Source organism: Dermacentor silvarum, chromosome 8 (genome assembly GCF_013339745.2).
Source record: "Dermacentor silvarum isolate Dsil-2018 chromosome 8, BIME_Dsil_1.4, whole genome shotgun sequence".
NCBI lineage: Eukaryota > Metazoa > Arthropoda > Arachnida > Ixodida > Ixodidae > Dermacentor > Dermacentor silvarum.
In genome coordinates this window covers 13,062,486-13,077,774 of record NC_051161.1, presented here as the reverse complement: position 1 = coordinate 13,077,774, position 15,289 = coordinate 13,062,486, and the positions used below count along the sequence as shown (strand labels likewise).

At 43.6% G+C, this 15,289-nt stretch overlaps 1 protein-coding gene across 1 annotated transcript in view; it reads right to left on the bottom strand.

Annotated features, from left to right (window-relative positions):
* The window catches only part of LOC119460640 (suppressor of lurcher protein 1-like), a 141,185-nt gene that overhangs the window by 99,299 nt on the left and 26,597 nt on the right, over nt 1-15,289 (bottom strand). Inside the window, exons 2-3 of the mRNA XM_037721672.2 lie at nt 5,861-5,953; nt 943-1,015 (exon numbers count right to left, since the gene is read on the bottom strand). Coding sequence (XP_037577600.1) covers nt 943-1,015; nt 5,861-5,899 — 112 coding nt within the window. The 5' untranslated portion in view covers nt 5,900-5,953. The remainder of the gene's footprint in view (nt 1-942; nt 1,016-5,860; nt 5,954-15,289) is intronic.

Below are 15,289 nucleotides of genomic sequence, written 5' to 3'. Positions count from 1 at the left end.
TGTAACCTTACTACGCTGATAAAGTGTGTTTCTTTTTTTCTGTGTGTTGATACCACCCACTCCTCTCTGTAATGCCTCGGCCTTGAGAGAAAATAAATGAAATGAAATGAAACTTGCGGTCTATTAGTTCCACAGGTTCATATTCCGCTCGACTACTATGTCTGGGCAGTCGTTGAGTGAGAGGCCAACAAACAGCCACATAATACAAAACACTCATTGCTGGCTTAATGGCCAACATCTCTAAGGACCACCTGATTCGTGCATGCAGCCGTTTCCGAAGCCGAATTGAATCGGTTATTGCTGCGGATGGCAGATTCATTGAGTAATTGTGGAAATAAACTGTAAGAGAAGTATTTCCCAAAGTTTGGTGAAAATATGTCTATTTTTCTTGGAGATATTCTTTGCCTCAAGCCAACACGTACTGCGTTCTCAAATACCTCGTGCACTCGGTAAATGACTTGCACTTTTGGAAATTTTATAATGGCACACAAGTTTTAGTTCTGGCCATTACATTGCGGAAATAATGAAATAATAAATCCGGCTGGTGCCAATGGATTTACAAATGTTTTATATAAAGCCAGCTCGCGTACCTGACCGTGTATGCGTTGTGTGCGGGTTCATTTCTATTTGTAGTTATCGGTATTTTTCTTCTTTTAACATCATCTTTTCGCATTCGTTATATCCTTAAGCGAAAGAGTAGCCATCACTGCTATAGTACATTGATGAAATGACCTTTAAGAATTTGATCTGCATAAAAACAAAAGAAGTGTTACGTTACACGCATAAAAGAAGAAAAATTCAGTAACTTTTAGCGGCCACTAGTGGTCTTGGTCGTCTATAGATTTAGAAGTTGTTTTGACAGGAAAAATTCAGTACTTCAACGTAACCTTTCTGTCTTTACGACTGTAAAATTGCTACAATTGTGCCGATATGTTTGCTCACCTGGGTTCACTGCATCGGTGACCAACAGAATGGAAATATGCACTGTTATGAGCACCAGGAACAATGCAGCCATCTGCAAGAAAAAAAAGCAAAATATAAGAAAATGAAAGGCGTCCCAATTAATCAGTATGAAAAACATAGTTGGGATGAGAACGCCTCTTTTGTGCTAGAAGACTGCAACTTCTTGGTGGCAGCTTACTGCGGTGGTAGGCAGAAAGGTGAGCAGAGTAAATGTCTGGACAGGAGCATGACGTGCGAAGACTCGAACATTGCACCGGCAAATGAAAATCTTCAGGAGTTTTGTAAAAAACACAAGCAATTTAGTGCAAAAGATTTCCAGCTGAAAGACTGAATATCAGGGTCAGTGTAAACAACTGCAGTAATGCAAAAGCTCGAAGTAAGGAACCCTCCCTTTTTCAGACCCCATTCCCTTTTCCAACTGAAATATAAATAATATTGATATGCAATTTCAGTATCTTTGATATTGTAAGCAGCAAATATTGCATGGTCATTATTGAACTCAGTTTTCTGCAGCCAAATAAACCTTATAAAGTGCGGAGAATCCGAAAGTGAAGCCATCGGCAAATGTGCAGCCGGGGTCATCATCTCTCCAATATGGACTCCATCTACAGGAGGATACTTTGCACCCGCACTTTTTAAGCAGCCTTGATTATTCTGTATACTTAACTTTACAGGAACCGGGAGGCAAGTCATTTACTTTCACTGGGTTGTCACATTTTCTTAGCCGCTTTCCAGCCATCCAGTCTTTACGTTTCTTATTTACTGCCAGGCTGCTGCAAGAGCGAAACGTACTTAAAACTCGCCTGGCACTATATGAAAGGGGCGTGTGTACAATGCTATGGAGGCTGAACCAATTAAAAATGCGCCAGACACGGGTTCATTGAGTTGTAAGAAGAGTCTAAATGGGTTTAGTCACTTCTGTTTTTTTTTTCTGTCGCACGAGGTGTTAATGCAGCATTCTAATAACTGGAATTACAGCGGTGCTTTCATGGGATCGGTATGCGCTTTTCTCCCTCCCCACCATATTAAAAACTCCCGCAGCTCTAACAAATCCACCCAACTTCGAAACTATGAAATGCACGGACATTTAATGTTTCGCGAAGGAGCAAGACTGAAGGGATTGTTAAAAACACGCGCGGTCTTCTTATTTTCTTTCTCTCTAAAGGAGAGTATTGTGCTTGTTAAGCCGGTATCAAACGATTGCACTGACGTCAAAAGCGGCATTAAACTTTTCCGCAGACGTGGACGCTATACTCAGCGTAATGCTGGGTCAGGTAACTCGGATGTTAAGCCACGGGAACCAGAGAAAAAAAAAGAAAAAAAAGAAAAAGAAGAAACGGATCTTTTCGCGAAAAGTTCATTTCATCGGCAATACAACGCTGGTCGCGCACTGCTTTCGCTTTCCTCAATGGAGAAGAAAAGATAAAAACGCGACGACGCAGAGGAAAAAAGTGCGCACAATTCTTGGGGCTACGATCGTGCAAATTCAGCAGTTCCCCTGATGTATGGATGCTCAGTCGGCGGCTCCATTTTTCAAATCCCGCATAAGCGGCTGAATCAGGCACGACCAGAGAACGCAGGCGGCGGCGGCGTCGAACGGAAGGAATTTCGATTTGCCCTTGCCGTAAACCCGAAAAAGGGAAAGAAGTAAGCGAGCAAGAAAAATTAACTGACGCGTGAACGAAAACGGCATTGAGCGCCGTTAAATCACGTCCGCGAGGCTAGAATTAAACCAGCATAACCCCCTTCACTGGCGCGGGTGGCAAAGTGAGAAGCGTGGTTGTTTGCCCTTCATGACTGGAATCCCCTTGAAGTTCGCGCACTCTCTGATTTCAGTTTTTTTTTTTCGAAAATAAAGTCTCGATGCTTTTTCGTGATCCTCGGGGTGAGAGAGGAAACATAAGCTCAGTGGATGGACGCCGGTAGGAAACCGCTCACGCGCTCAATTTGCGAGAACGCCCGTTTCGCTGCCTTTTTTATTCCCTTCTTTCTCACTCCCAAGAAATGCCGGCAGGCGACAGAGAAGATACGATCGCATATTTCCGCTGCTTTCGCGCGCGCTTGCTGTCAGTGGGGCAAAGATTCTGCCTAGTCGTTTGTCGCGTGTGAAATATTTGGTTTCCCGAAGGAGGAAAAAAGAAACGAAATAAAGCAAATCGCGGCTGACGACCTCTACTGAAGGCGTTCGTTGATAGACTCCTTTGAGCGACTTTATCTCTCTCTCTGAAATGCGCGCCATGCCTGTAAGTGAAGCACACTAATTAAGATTATCTTTTTTGTGAATCTCGGAGCAGTTTGTTACTTTCCTGTTTACAGTGAGCAACATAAAAAGGTTGTATCGAAATGTTGAATCCGAAATTGTCAAATCGCAATGTAATGAATGGCAATGTGAACGATACCGAGAAAAAAATATGTATGTGTGTGCAAACTGCATAATCTTTAACTAACTCAATAAATGCATGTTCCCCTACTGATAGATCTGATGTACCGAAGAAAGCGAGTTGCCGAACACCATTGAGGAAAAAATCGAAACGATGGGGGTCATAATATTACGGTGTAGTAGGACGCGAAACATAGTAAAGCAAGCCCTAGGGCAGGAAAGAGCGTCAATATAGTATATAGGCATGACACGTTCGCTACTAAAGAAAGACAAGGAGCGCAAAACAGATAGTAACAAAGACAAACTAAGCCATGTTCACGTTCCTCTAAAATGATAGAGTCCTTCGTTGGTGCGTTTGAAATACTCGAATATATATATATATATATATATATATATATATATACACTTCGGGGAATGACATTCATGTTATTGTTAAAGAAGAACACACACGCATATATATATATATATATATATATATATATATATATATATATATATAGAGAGAGAGAGAGAGAGAGAGAGAGCGAGAGAGAGAGAGGTACAAAATGCAATGATATGCTGGAGATGTTAGACAGTCTGATTGCCTAGCATGTTACTCTATGTGCTGGGGGATAATTGTGATATACAGAGAAATCAAATAAACCCATAAATAGCACATCCAGTCACAAACTCACACCCACATACACAATGGCGATATTTACGGAGTTTAGTTAAGGCTAGTGGCCTGCAAGAACATCAGAGCGCTTTCGTGGGAGCAAATCATGAGCCAATGATGTGATGTACTCATCAATACAAATCCTCGTTTGCAGGCATAATTGGTAGATTTGAAAGATTTCACATTAATAAAAATGTCACCGTTTCGCCCTAAGGGCGAAGCAATGAATGCGATAGCAACACAGCAATGTCATACGAAGTAAGGTGAGCGGCTTTGGTAGCAATATGAATTGTAGTAAACATGAGCTGATTAAGTAAGCAGGTGTGCTGCGGCGTAAGTAGACCGACATGAAGAGAGACTCGATGACCACGAGAAGGCGCGTGTGAAACGGTGGTGTTGATGAGAAGCGCTTCCCGTGGGCAGCGCGTGCGAAGGGACGCACCTGTAGCGCTGCACTGCCGATCCGGGCAGCATTGCATGTGTAGCGTGCGTTGGAAAATGTGGCCTGACTATTACTAACTGAATGAACAAGCGTGGTGTAAGCGCGCACAAACAAACGTGAATAGATCACACTGAATGACTGGAGACAACGACTGTAAAAACGCTAGCAGCAAGCGCATACGCCGCAGCGGGCGAAGGTACGTGCGGCCTATCGCTTCAACGGAAACTGAGCGGCGAATGCGAATGCACAGGGCATAAAGGTCAGAGCCGTGTGGAGATAAGAGACGGTGCGGGCGAGCGACGAGCGCGGTTGTTGGCAGAGTATAAGTGCGCCCCCCCCCCTCCCCCCGGTTCCTTGCTTGCGCGTGGGAGATTGAGTGCGTTCGCTCTCCGTGATAGCGCGCCTCCCCGCACGCTTCCGCTCGGGCATACGGCGCGCGGCGAAGATTTTATCTATACGGAACCTCACGGCGACGGCGACGACGACGGCGACGCCGATGGCAGAAATCTGGTTGAAGTATTCATATAATTGCTATCGCAATAAAAACGAAAACTAGAGGCGTACTTTGTTCTCAGACCTTAAGAAAGGAAAAGAAAAAAAAGTACTAACGTTAGTGCCCACGGTTACGCTTCGCGTGTGATGCTTTTACTTATCTTACAGGCCCTTTTTACATACATTATCATATGCATCGGAAGCATTTTTGTTTCCATCTTAGACCAGGCCAGCTCTTCCTCCCTGTTTATTATCGTCGTGTTTTGCTGGTTCGCATATCAGCCCATGCCACTTAGTTCTGCTGCTGAGGAAGAGGACGTGGGTTAGATTCCTGACGTAGTCAATCACGATTCTTGAATCCGATTATAATTGCAGATGGGTGTTCTCTTCCGTATATTGCCACAATATTTAGAGCCGCCGTGCTTTCTGGTAAACATATGGTCCTGAAGCCACTGGTGCAGGATTAAAAAAGTTATCTGTACTTACACTGGTGTACTTCTAACTCAATCTTGAAAATTTGCACCAATTTTTCAGACAGGCTATCGTAGTAATGGCGCGATAAAGCATACGCACAGAGTCTAGATGTCGCACACCAGCGTCGTCTCGACAGTTGAGCCGTTAATTAGTGAACTTGGATAATTAGGGCACGCTGATTTCCATTTGTAGAAAAATGCTTCAAATGCGGCACAACGAAAGTAAATAAATAAGTGGCATCAATTTAGTTGGTTAGTACAATTTATCTTTTCGTATGATTATGGTTCCATAACAATATGCAGCAGCATTGGTTTCGGTTAGTACTTGGAAGTATTGAACGTTTGCCATATGCTTACGCTAAATCGCAAAATTGTAATGCACATCGACGATCGTGGGAACAGACATCCCGCCATTGTTTATGGTTTTGAGCCTTCCCTGTGCTGCCCCAATTCACCTGCTTTGTGCGATAGCATCCTTGGTGATGAGTTAGCATCCAGTCCAGGCGTGCAGGTCTGCCAACATCGTCGAGCGAGGTTCAGGCTTTCCACTGAAAAGAGACAGATATTTACCCATCAGGGCACGGAACACATAATATGCTCTGATCTGAAGTGAAGGGGCGAAAACGACGACGGACGAAGAGAGAGCACACACACACACAGGGCGCCACTTCCAACAATGTTTAATCAGAAAAAAACGCCACTAATTTATACAGGGAGCACAATCACAGTTTCTCAGTGCGCATTCGCGTTCAGGTAAAGTAGTTCTTTGCGTGATAGAGATATTGAGGCAACACTTACGCACTTATCACCTGCCTCAATCCATCCTAACAACATAATATGCGACTCATGGTTCATGTTATCTGTAGGGCTGCAAGATCTTCGGTAGAAAATTATCGTCGGGTTCCCTACCCAACAACTATTATTCTTCCAAAGCCTCAGCTGCTTTTTATCTTACTGGTAGTGCCCTACCTTAAGTTAAACAACTTGTACAACTTTAACGTATACTAGGGAAATTCCGTTACTTGTGGTTGTAGTAGGCAGCTGACAGTAGGAACCTCTTCATTGCCCTACGGCTACATGGTAGCCGTAGGGCCATCATGCAGCATTTTGGAATTTTTATATGTGGATCGTTGCAACAAGCGACGAACATACAACAGACTGTGATCATACTAACAAAATGTGCCCTTCAAAATCATTCTGCGGAAATTGACAAGTCGGAGAAAGTTTCATAAACGAGAAAAATTGGCATACACCTGAGAGCAGCGCAAATCTACTAAGGAGTTGGAATTGTCGCTTCGAGTTGACAAATAATTTAGCCTTGCCTTGTAATCTGCTAGACTTCTAGTTAGCCGAAATGATAGAGCAACCAGCCTGGAACAACATTGGTCCTGTTTTTGATGCCCAGACGAGGAAGAATTTCTCAATTGCGGAATGTTCTTTCCGATAAACCCGCCTTTCTTTTTTTATATAGCTTTGTGTTACTCTCACGCTGATTATGATTTTTTTTCTTTTTAGGAGATGTACCCTATCAGCAAAGGTTATTATCGTCCTTTGTTACGTATAATGTCACACAGTGGTTGAAATCATAGCGCCGCACATATAATGACGATGGTGCAGACGGCCCTCTTAGCTCGCGCAATCAACGCACGGTAAGAGTGAACCTATGCGGTTATTGCCATGTAAACATGCTCCCAGGTTAGGCATAGTAGTTCTATCTTGAAGACACCATGAATAGAGTTTACTATGTATCTACAAATATCGCATGATCAATAGAGGTTTCTTTTTATCACAGGTTTATATTGCTGGTGCATGCCTCCGTGCACCACGTCTTGTTCGTGGTTCTGGACAAGTGTTTAAGGAAGTCTATGTGAATCTTCTGGAGATGCAAATAAAAGAGTGCGCACTTTGTTCGATCTTGTCTCAGGCTGTGTGTCTAGTGTATTGGACACAAATACACCAAGCTGCAGGTGCCGTGAGATAACAAATTTTGCGCAACTGTTATGTGCAATCTATCAGTATATAATTTACCTGAGTATGATAATTAGCGAAAAAAAGAAAGAACGAATGAATCACGAACGATGCCAAAAGATGCGAACATCTGGCGATAAGTACGTTAAATATAAATTACACAACGTGCGCCAGCCTAATGTCCGTGTGTTCTTCTTTCTTTCTATATATTGCTTGAGAAATATGAAAGGCCATGTTCATTTTATTCCCATCCTGTTCAGTCCAACATATCAATCTTGGTTGCTCTCTTGGCATGGAGCAATTGTAAATCATTAGCTGGAAAATAAATTGCCTCGCCTACTGCAGAGTGCATCCAACGCGCAACAGTCTCAGAGACAATGAACCATCTTTCAGCTCTCCAGCAGCGCAAAAACATGAGAAATGTTGCGCGATAGCGTTCCCTTCTTAACGAGAAAGAAAAGAAAAAAGAAGCGAGACGTTGTTGTTGCTCTGTGGAAACCACATCATAACTCGGGAACTGTGGAGCTTGGTGAGCACATAATAATAAATATGAGAAATCGGGTGCTAGTAATACTACAATAACATTTATTTAGAAAGTTAAATCAGTGTGTCAAACGAATGTTTCCATCGTAGGCCGTAGGAGCGAAATAAATAAATAAATAAATAAATAAATAAATAAATAAATAAATAAATAAATAAATAAATAAATAAATAAATAAATAAATAAATAAATAAATAAATAAATAAATAAATAACGTAACGGGGGTGGGTTGAGAGGAGTTGGTTCCAGTTTGCTGCTGTGAAAGCTCGTTAGGTTGAGAGCAGAAGTGTCCTTGTGAAAGAAAGAATGCGTCTGTTAGGTTCATGAAGAGGTTCCACCTTCGTGATCTTCATGTCTAGTGGTGACACACTGGTCGGGCTGGTCGTTTGTTGTCTGGGGAGGTAGAGGGAAAGCAACAGGACAGCCTATCAAGCAGATGTAATTGCAACCATTGTGAGCACAAGTAGACAGCAGTAGATCAACGTCTTCATTTCAGGTTATATCTATGCGCGAATGTATACATTGGGCAATATTGGATACCCCAAGAGATGTAATTCCCAGGGCTGGTCTTTAGTATACCTTAACGAAATATGTAAGCCTCCGAGATAATTAGTTTCTCTTGTGCGCCACTTGAGCGGAATATAATCCACCATCAGTTCACATGCCGGAGGGCAAACTTTCGACTAAAAGCAAATAAATAAAAATTGAAGTATTTAGAGCAGCGGAAATACGTTCATAAACCGGATATGGTTGCCGCGGCCTAGCGCAAGCATTAAATCTTGGCCAAAGGGTTGGTTCGAATAAATTAACTGTTACAAGTCCATATAGACTAGGATAGACTAACTGTTATAAGCATTTGTTCTGTAGCCTTCTCATTGTCTGTCCGTTTCAAAAAAAAAAAAAACGCTATAGGGATTCCTTAGATGGCCTTATAAAGGAATCTGTTTGTGGGCACTGGAACGTAACTGCAATATTTTTTTTTCTTATTTAAGTAAGTATTACTGGTCCACGTGGCGCAGCGTCAAAACATAGACTTCTGAACTTCAGCGAATTTTCTGACTGGGGAGCCAAAGAGAAATAGAAATATAGAGCGAGAAAGGCAGGGAGTTCAACCAGATGAGAGTTTCCGGTTTGCTACCTTGCACTGGAGTGGGGAAAATAGTGGTTGGAAAGGTCGCGGGATCAAATTCCGGCCATAGTGGTCGCATTTAGATGGGGGCCAAATGCAAAAACGCTCGTGCACCGTGCACTAGATGTACGCCAAATAACGCCAAGTGGTCAAAATTATTACGTCGTGTCGTCTAATTAGATGGTGGTTTTGGTACGCAAGCCCCCATGATTTTATAGGGGTTGGAAAGAGTGCGCAGACAGATAAAGATGGTGGAAAAAAACAGACAGGAAATGATGCAGATCCCAAGCACTGTGGGAATCGACGTTATGCAAACAATTTTAAAGGTAGCTGCCTATTCAGCATTGTTCGGGGTTCCGCAAAGCGTTACCAAGTGGAACAGCCTGCTTGTGTAAGGCTAGTAGTTGTGTGTATGCAATGACAGCAGCAAGACGACGACGACACTGACGACGATCATGTGGCGGTGATAGCATGATTACTAGTGCGGCCGTCCGACTGGAGTTTACGACATGACGATTGTCGGATTCTACATAGGTACTGGGTGGATGTAAACTAGATAAACATTATCTCTGACCTCATCTGCGACCATACGTACCTATATCTGTGTAATGTGGTCTATGGTAAAGCGGCGGTGGCATCTGTACTCCAGCGTGGAAACGGTATAGCCTGTCTGGCCTGGGGCGATAATGGAGGCGGTACAATGTCGCGGAGCTTCTATGTAGCGTTAGCTGCTACGAGGAGCAGATTGGGGAATGCGGGCCCATCAAGAAGGCGGTGTAGTCGAACACGGCGTCTCAAAGCGCTGGCTGTTAAGACAATCCGAAAACTGGCACAACGTCACGGGCTTCACGTGCCCGCGTGAAAGTTCGCCCTGCGGCATGTGAGCTGACGATATTCCGCTCAAGTGGCTTACACGAGAAAATAATTATCTCGGAGGCTGACATGTTTAGTTAAGGTATACTAAAGACCAGCCTTGGGAATTTTTTTTAAAGAACAAGCTTGAAACGAGCTGAGACAGGAACCCATTTGCCGCGAGATGTCTGGATAAGGCAATGAATGCTTCGCAATAAATGGTGTTCCATTTAGAAGCGTTCACACAGGCCGGAGGACTGCAAGAAACGCTGTAACACTTGCAGGGCCTTCTGCGATGATAAGCCCTGTCGATGCTGTAAACCTTCTTCTTCTGACAGAAGCCGGTCGCCCAACTGGTTGAGCACGACGGAGTGTCAGTCTTTTTACACAGTAGTGTAGGCACTAGCACAGAACGTCACATAATGTATGTGCGAGTGAAAACTGTATGTGCGAGTGAAAGCGTGCGAGGGAGGAAAGCGGGGAGGAAGCGCGCCGTCTTCCGTCGTGCGCAAGGCACCGGGAGGGGGAGGGGGGACGTTCTAGTTCAGCGGCGGCAGCGTATGGAGCGGTCGCCTGGGCGCTACCTTAAAAGCGATCTGCGAAGAGCACAGAGTGTCGGTGCACTGAGGGCTAATAGCTTCAGTGTGCTATCTGTAGTCGTCCCTTAGTTGGCGTTGAAAAGAGCCAGCTCGAAGGTCAATTCGCTCGCCGATGCGGCCGCGCTTTCTCACTCCAGCGTTTTTACAGAGAGTGTACGCGCTCATCGAGTGAGATGTATTCATGTTTCCTTGAGCGCGCACACCATGCTTGTTAATTTAGTTAGTAGGCGAATATTAACAAGTTTAATCGGCCGATAAACCTACTATCCTTACTTGGTATAGTTGTCTGCTAATTTGCTATCGCAATCGATGCTTTGCCTTTATGGCGAAATTGAGACATTTTTCTACGTGCCCTTATATTGTCCTTGACCTTAGTGCTGTTCCCGCCTGAGTATGAATAACCAATCAGCTGATGCTTTCACGTTCATAGTATACTTCAGGCAGCAGAGGATTGGACTCCTACGAGGTAAGCGAAGCATGAGTTCGAGGACCAAGAAATTGTCACATTTTAGAAAGAAGTTGCAGGTTCAACAATGAGAATGTGCTCATTAGGCAAGGAAATAGCAAGCGCCACTGGTTTTCATTGCACTAAATGGAGCCGCATATTCCAGGGCTGACTGCGGATTGTGCCATGCAGGTCACTAGAGAGAGATATATAGAGAGAGATGAAGTAATGCGCGTACGGCAGGGAGTTTAATAACCAGGCTGAGCCCGATTACCAGAGTATGCGATCATCGATGGTAAAGTCCATCGCCCCTAAGTTCCAACTCAAGATTGCTGACATTACCAGACGTCAACAGTAGAAATTTCACTTTGTAAAAGTAATTTGCGAACGATGCTTTGTAGATTAGTGCCTGTCTGTCAGTCCATGAATCCAGGCTAAATGGGTCGAATAGGGCTACATGCATCAAGTTATATTTAGGACGCGTTTTTCAGTGAAATGCAAGAGAAGACGTGTAGACAAGCGCGCCATCAAGTGGGCTGAGCGGCAAACGAGCGCTCGTAAGCAACACGTGCCGCAAGTGCAGCATCAGTGGGCTCAAAGGGAAGCAAGTCACTCCCACGATCCTTGCTACTCGAGAATGGCCTTTTCTTCTGCGCCTTTTTCTTCGCCACCGCTACGCACCTTACCGTCACTAGCAGCAAGAAAAAAAACGGTCTCCGATTCGCGGCCAGCCTGTGTACTATTCTCGGCCAAACATTATCGATTATTTCGGCCCCTCAGTGCCACCGGGTTCTAGACCAAATAATGGAGCGTGTTAGCTAGCTATCAGATACAGCCCTTGAGTCAAGAAATAAGGAAAGCGATGGCAGCGGTCTGCCGCCAATGGTCCTCGCCGCACCAGCGACCCATTGACGAGAACGGCATCTCGAACCGATATCGCCCCGGTACCTGTTACGCCGTCTCTTAACTCGTCGAAGCGAGATAACGTGACAAAGACAGTGGAAAGCTTCCACGGAGTGGTGACAGATTACTGCAACCGTACTGCGGGGACAGGAATACGTGCAACTTTCGAAGCCAGTCTACAGACGACACCATTAACAGTAATGCCCCATGTGTGAGTATGTTAAGTAGCGCATTCGGAAAAGCCCGTCCAGTGCCCAATAGATGCTTCGAGCGTGACTCGCGCAAGTCATTGAATCTCATAGCCTGTCTGCTCTCGAAAGGTATTCCTGCGTTACGATAGCCGATTTATGCAATGGCTATTCATGTTCTTCAATCTTATGCTCGGGATTCAAAGTAATTCGTTTATGCTCTCCAATTGGAACTGCTAACCTTCTAGTAGCAGTTCTGTATAGCTACCCACAGAACATAATTAAGTTATGTTGTTATGTGCGTCGAAAGCTCCACGTCATCATTTGCTGCCCCCAGAGTGCTCTGCTTCCTCTTAATGCTTTCCTTTTTAAACGCCACACTTTTAATACGATGGAGAAATGACGAGAGGTGATTCAGCAAAACGAAATGAACAAGTAGGAAGACGAGAGTCTAAACCCTCCACGATATCATCATGGTCTGCTTTGAAGCACCGCAATTCTAATCTGTTTTCTTTCTACACTGGAAAGTATTTCAAGCCTCTGCCGCTTTTTTGTTTTCTCACAATGACAAGAACAATTTTCCTTGAACGAAGTGCTTCATAGCAAGGATGCAGATCTTTAAATGTCTCGGAACAAAAACAACCGCACCGCCTTGAACCGCCGAGATTACAGAAGTGGGTAGCTGGCCGTTTTTCTTCCATGCTACTGCCTCTACGCAAGAATCATCTTTACGATTCTTTTGCTCTCATTTTCTACGTGTCCTTGTTTGCTATATAGCATGCCATGAATATAGATAAATGTACATTTGCTCCCGCGAAATGTGCATTTAAATGTGCACTTAGTGGGTATTAGCGTCAGCTAAATCTATTATCCTGCGTGCTAATACTTCTTCGTAGAACCATTTTTTTTTCATCAGCCTACGAAGCCAGAGGGCATGTTATTAGGATGAACATCAAATGAAGAATGACATCATTACATGTAAAATGTCTTGAAAGCAAAATTGAGCTGAATATCCATTCAGGACAGCAATAAACAAAACGCAATACGCACAAGTAGGATTGAAACGAAGATTGCAAAACAAAAGTTAAAATAAAGGTAACTCTGAGTTAAACAAGCGAGAAGTTATCATCACACGCATTATATGCTTGCCTTATTAGGGTAAACGAACAGAACTAGAATACCGTCGCTAGTTTTGGTAACCTAAAGCAAGTAAAATTTATGAAAGAGAAACATATTTGAAAGTATTGAATGTGGACTGTGCAAGCTATTATTTTTAATGTGACACTTGCTGCCCCAAGGCGCCTAATATCTATGAAGCAAAGAGTGAAATTACATCAGAGTCCTTGAGAAATCACCCCTTGATCACCCTAATATAAAATTGGTTGGCGAAATACGTCTTCCAGATTGTTTGACCCTTTACTCGCTGCCAAGAATGCACAACTTGAGAAGCTAGAGTGAAGAGCGCAAGAAAAAAAAATGTTTCATGTAATGATACTGTGTCAAGAAGAACTGAGATACACTTTGCAGGCTCTAACCAAGCCATTTCCTAAAATAAGCGGATGAACTCACTTTGAACAACATTTAGGCTGTGTTTTGAAAGCCTTGAGCCGCCTCGTTCAGACAGATTAACCAAATAAATTTTGCCTCTACCTAAGCATATTAGACTTGATAATACAGTACCCAAGGGCAGGTCCTTCTTTCCTACGTTAACAATTTAATGTGAAGTGCTTATAGTGCCTGAGTAAAGATCGGAGTCAAGAAGCGGTTTCGTTTGTTTCTTGCAGAAGAAGAATAAGAAATTTATTTGGTGAACTTTTAAATATAATAAGTTTCACATTATTATGGGTTTCATCAGATCATTAATGAACAATAGTTAATGATATTCGTGCAATTAAATATTCATTTTCTATATTCCTATAATCGAGCTTCTCAGCTGAAAGAGCACCAAATGTTCGGTGCATACTGCGAATCATATGCATAAATATTGTAGAAAACCCACACGCTTTAGAAAAGAAAAACAAGCGCAGAAAGGAAGGTAGGCCTAACATGCACTCACATGCTGGTTTAATATACATATTGCCGATCTGACCAGACGTAATATTTCGACTCGTAACTGACATGGCCGCCAGAAGTGGTAATTGAAGAAATATGCGGGTAAGACCGGTTATCATAAAAGTTTGCCCCATATGTTGAATTTGTTAAACTTGAGCAATATGTAAGCAATAAATTGGGGATTGTGTGTTTTATTTTCTCAATTTGTATTGCACTATCAATTTATATTACAAGTGTTCTACTACAAGTGTAACATGTCATATACTTTGTCCAATAAACATATATAAACATAATAAAACACCTTCACCACTTATGAGGAACCGCTTTATTCTCGCCGAGCGGGACCTATGATGACGAAGATGAAGCGATGCGCGCTGATGATATGTCCAAATAGTTAAACAAGAAGATAATATGTACAAATGAGGAAGATGAAAGTTACAGCCACATATTGCGCTCATACAATGTACTTCCACCAATAACCATGCACATTCAAGGTGCTATGCTGTCGATTGTAAAAGAGCTCAGGGCCTTCGTTGTGATATATCTTCCCACAACTTTTAGTCTCGTGTGCTCTTTTTTACTGATGAAAGAAAACAAAATGAAGTGAAAGTATTTGAATGGCATCGTCGACGGGGATCCGTGTTGCAGTAACACTGCTACAGTCTTTCAGTCATGTCATCCTTAATATTTGCTATTCGATTCATCGCTCTGTTTTCACAGGAAAAAAAATCACAGAAAAATAACGCAAAATTTTCAGCTTTCCTGAGTCTGTTTGAACGAAGTTCAAGCGCCTTCACTCTATACCATCCGACACCGTATAGAACGTGCCGTGATCCGACGTTAAATTATATCCGATCCCAAGGGCGTACCCGCCGCGAACCGCGGAATTACCCGAACGTTCTCGGTTTTCGCCGAGCGTTTGCAGCGGCTGTCCGTGAGGAACCGATGCCTAGGATTTAGCGGAACACCCGAGCGCTGTTCGCGAGGCATTGACCGCAGCGCGTGGCTCCACGCTCCAGGCTGTTCAGGCGCTGCGCGGCTTCAGCAGGCGATCCAGGGAACGGGATCCGCTCCGTCGAAGCGACAGTTTACCGCACGCTCGCCGTAATGCCCAAAGCTCGAGCCCAATCTCCTGACGCGGTCGCGGTCGCTGGTCGCCGTTATAGGAAAATGGTGTGATTGAAGATTTATGGAGGGCCATATTTGA